Source organism: Quercus suber, unplaced genomic scaffold (assembly GCF_002906115.3).
Source record: "Quercus suber isolate HL8 unplaced genomic scaffold, Cork oak 2.0 scaffold_391, whole genome shotgun sequence".
Classification (NCBI taxonomy): domain Eukaryota; kingdom Viridiplantae; phylum Streptophyta; class Magnoliopsida; order Fagales; family Fagaceae; genus Quercus; species Quercus suber.
The window spans coordinates 568777-573341 of NW_027069843.1; the positions used below are offsets into that span (position 1 = coordinate 568777).

General features: G+C 36.5%; 1 protein-coding gene across 1 annotated transcript; it reads right to left on the minus strand.

Moving 5' to 3' along the window:
* Positions 1-1065: 1065 nt before the first annotated feature.
* On the minus strand, positions 1066-3870 carry LOC111993076 (abscisic acid 8'-hydroxylase CYP707A2). The gene is made up of 7 exons (XM_024024932.2): positions 3583-3870; positions 3153-3471; positions 2530-2916; positions 2206-2380; positions 1991-2097; positions 1775-1893; positions 1066-1639 (listed from the first exon to the last, which is right to left on the minus strand). Exons 1-7 carry the CDS (start codon positions 3780-3782, stop codon positions 1522-1524), a joined length of 1425 nt encoding a protein of 474 aa, XP_023880700.2. The 5' UTR covers positions 3783-3870; the 3' UTR covers positions 1066-1521.
* Between the last annotated feature and the right edge of the window lie 695 nt (positions 3871-4565).

The window sequence follows — 4565 nt, forward strand, 5'->3', positions numbered from 1 at the left end:
TTGAATAACTTTTATATGAACTAAATTGGGTCAAACTTGAACCTGATATGACCCAACCTATTGCCAAGTAAATAATCCTCAAGGTAGATTCAATTCCTAATCTTTCCTTTAAAAATCGATTCATTATATACGTGTGCTTTGCAAACTTTTTTTAATTTTTTTTAATACATATCACGTTCATTTTGGTTGAAAATTGTTAAAATTATTTAACTTGGGTAATTGTAAATTGTATTAATCTTAAGATATATCACATGCTAATTGAGATATATGATATTTTATCAAATTTAATGCTACTAATTAGTAATAGTTAGTATATTTCTAATTTTTTTTGGGGGTGGGGACAAAGAGAAGTGACTTGTGTGCAGGTTGGCCTTTGCCCATATCAGTGTTGACCCGTTTATATTCAAATATTTTAGCTTGAACTAGCTAGATTGAACTTGACATGAATGGAGCAATTGCCAAGTCTTGTAATCCTTAAGATTGGTTAGCTTCCTAATCTTCCTTTCAGACTTTTGCCAGAAGTGGCTATTATCCTCTTAACTATCACTGAATTAATTCTGTATTGCTTAGAAGGACTTGGGTGGAACGCGTTAGTGTTATGAGATGTTCCAACCTCGATCATTGGGAGAGAGAACAAACATATTAACTACAAATTTTTGTCTGTAACATTCTCATTTATGCATGTAACTAAAGTTATCTAATATTGGACATGACAGTGATGTATTGTCATGATTTGATCATATAAAGTTATAACCTAGGTAAAAATTGACTTAGATCATGCCTTTATGAAGAGCTGGAAGCCAAGATGATCATTGGAAAGATCTGGAAGTGCAGTGAATGATAAGTATTGCTTTTATATATAAATTTATACAATAATTGGGGTCTATTTTCACTGTTTTGCTATTCCTTATAATAATATGTACGGGGTCTATTTACACTGTTTGTTGTGAAGCCTTTTGGGAAGCATTATCCTCATGGCTCGTACGTGCACTGGGATGATCTGAGTTGTGGTGTAACTAATTGAAAGGCAATAAATAAATAAATAAACAAAAAAAAAAAAGCATATTGGAATCAAAATGTTGATCATTGAATTCTCATTTCACCTTGCGGCAGAGATTATATTTGTTAACAATAACAAGAATACTACTAAATCGGTATAAACCTACTTAAATACATTAATCCCATACCCGAGGAGCTTTCTCCTCCTCTCTTGAAGAAAGAAGAAAAATGAGCAAAATTTGCTTGCACATCTTTTTTTTTTTTTTTAATGTTTTTGTTATGTAGACTACTCCTCTGTACACTTGGTTCTTGACCTTTTTTTCTTGGTATAATCTTAAACTTTCTTCCTCTGGGTGTCTTGGCCCAAAAGTGAAGACAGTGTTTCTCTTTCTCCACTTAATTTCTTATTGGTATTTTTCTTCATCATCATAAATAATCATCTTGAGAAAGTAGAAACCAGTTGATGATGCAATTATTTCTATATTTAGAAAGTGCCTCTTCTTAAACTGTTGGGACTTGGGACTAGCTTTTTGGTGTTGGAGTAGCCTCTTTCTTCAGAAATAATCTGATGGGCAATCCATTCTGGGGAAGAGCAAAAGGACCATATTGTATCCCATTCTGTGCACCCACCACAGACCACCTGCATAATGTAACAGACAAAATTCATGTCAGCACAGTCCTTACAAAAAACATTCTTTTTCTAGAAGCTGGCCTTCGATAAGTCATAACCACTAGTGAAAAAAAAGAAGTTAAAAAGGTTTTCTCATTCTTTTACCTGTACTTTGTGGTCAGATGATGGAGAAGGACCGATATTTCAAGTTTAGCTAATTCATTCCCAGGACATGAGTGGGTCCCATTGCCAAATGGAATAAAAGTATTGGCTTTTGGAGCAACCTGTGGATCATTAAAGAAAATTAATTAAAAATTTAGCTCCAGGGTGTAAAACTAATTTTTTTTTTCTAAGAGAGAATACTAGCAAATGAAAATTTACCTCAAATCTTGAGGGGTCAAACTTCTCAGGGCTGTGGAAATTCTCTGGGCTGTGGTGAATATTTCTGAAAAGCGGCAAAACTTTCCACCCCTTTGGTATAAGATACCCTGAAGAAGAATTTCCAAGTATTAGCATAAGAATAATGCATGAAACTCAGACTAAGTTTAATGGGTTATATATATAAACTTTATCAGATTTCTTAGTAATTGACTGACCTTCATATTCAACGTCTTCCACAGCTTCTCTGAAAGTAAAAGACAAAATACTGGCAACTCTAAGTGTCTCCTGAATCACCTTTGAAGTTATTGGCATCTTCTTGGTGTCTGCCCAAGTCAGAACTTTCTCCTCACCACATTCCTCTTTACTCCTCACAATGGCCTCTTGCTCTTCCTGTAAATCCAAAATCACTCAAAATCATTAGTCACTGCAGCAACAATTACCAACTTTTCTTGATTTGTGAAAAAAAATTTAAATAAAGAAATTATTTTCAAAACTAGCTGTTACTTATAAAGTAATTATAAGTATTTAAGATATCTTACAGTGACTGCCTGAAGAACACTGGGGTTCTCGCTGAGGTACTTGAAGATCCAGGTGAGGACACTGGCGGTGGTGTCACGAGCGGCGAAGATGACACCTATGATGTTATCGGCAATCTGTTGGTCAGTGAGACCTTCTTTGTCACCCATGAAAGATCCCAGCAAGTCGTTGTGGTCCTTCTTCATTTGCCTCCTGGTTAAGAGGATATTGGCTACGATCTCAGCTAGCTCCTTTCTTGCTTTCATGGATTTGTTGAAGAGTGTTCCAGGAAGGTTAATGGGCATTGAATTGTAACCCTTCTCAAGAATGTAGTAGCACCGCTTCAGATCCTCTCGGTACAAAACTCCATCCTCTCCAAATATGGAAAGCAGTGCAATGTTGAATGTGTACTGCAAATGCAAACAAAGTTTAGTGTTTGGATATTTTGATGAAAAACCACGAACCCATTTTAATTTATTGAGTTTTATGCTCATTATTATTATTTTTTTTCCTTAGATATTTCAATCTCAGCAGTCTGCTCGGACATAGCAGAGTCTTACTTTGCTCTGTTTTCCTCTGTTTTAATCTGTTTTTCTTTTATTTAAGGAAAAGTAGGTAGGAAGTGTTTAGGGAAGAGAGAGCTCACTGTCTTCATTTCCTGGTAGGTGTTAACCAACCGCCCTTCCAAGGATTGGAGAGAATCGTTGGCAATGGATTCGATGTTGGAGACGATGTTTTTAATTCCTTCGGGCGTGAAGGCGCGGAGAACTAGCCTTCTCAGTTTGGCATGGTAGTCTCCTTGGCTAAAGAAGATAGCTTCTTTCCCCAACATCCTCTCTTTACTTGCTGGGAATGTTGGCTTAAACAGATGAGCTCTCGTCACCAACACAAATTTCACGGCTTCTGGGCTTGAAATCATCACACAAGGACAACCCAATATGTGGGACTTGAAGATAGAGCCATACCTATAAGTCAAAAACCAACAATCCCATCTCATATAAATTAGTATATACTTTACTTAACATTATTAGCAAGTAGTTAGCGAATTTAAAATAAAAGGGCAAAAGGGTATGAACCTTTTTACTTTTGAGGCAAAGAATACATTTGGGTTTTGAGAGTAGAGTTGAAAGGTTTCCCCTATATAAGGCCATCCTAAGGTACCGGGAGGAAGAGGCAATTTCGGGCGACTTGAAGTGAAGAACTTGATGAGGGAATGAAGGAGAAAGATGAAGAAAATGGAAGAAAATAAGTAAAACATGGAGGTGATGAACTCCATATAGGTTTTTGAGGTGGGGTAGTATTTGTATGAGGAGGAGTAGAGTAATGGTAGATAGGATGATGAAAGGAAGTGTGAGCAAAGAAGTGAAGGAGCTGAGGGGTATATATAGGCTTTATTTTGGCCCATGCCCATGGGAAGCGAGGTAGAAAGAGGGAAGGGCGAGAGCGAGAAGAGCCTTTCAATTACAGCTTGAATCCTCAATACACGGAATCTCCCTCCAGCTCATTCTTTTTTTTTTCCTTTATCTTTTTCTTTTTTCCCCTCTTCTCTTTTGGGTCTTACTTATTCTTGGAGAGAGAAAGAGAGAGCACGTGTCACAAGAGTTGGAAAAAGATCGTGTGAGAAGTATATAGCGTAGGTTGACCGTCTGAGTAAGTGAGCAATGAACTTACCTAACTTTGACAAAAAAATTCATAACTGTGAATAAAAAGTTGTTATCGGTAAGTTACAAAGTAAAAAAAAAAATTGACAATAAATCCAAACAATACTAAGTAAAAACTTACTAACTCGGCTACTAAGTATTATATTGTATACATAGCATTTCTCGTGGTTAAGAGTAATATGAGTGGCGCTAGTGACGAAGAAAGGGGTGCGTTTTTGGCATCACAAAGAACCAGAACCGAAAAAAGAAAGTGGCCTTTGAGACTTTGAGTAAGACAAAAGGGGAGATTGAAGTGAAGAACCTTTTAATATAGCTCTGTCCGTACTTTCTGCTTGGAGTCGGCTGGAAAATCATTACCCTTCATTTCTTAACACTTCCTATTTAGTAATTCCTTTTAC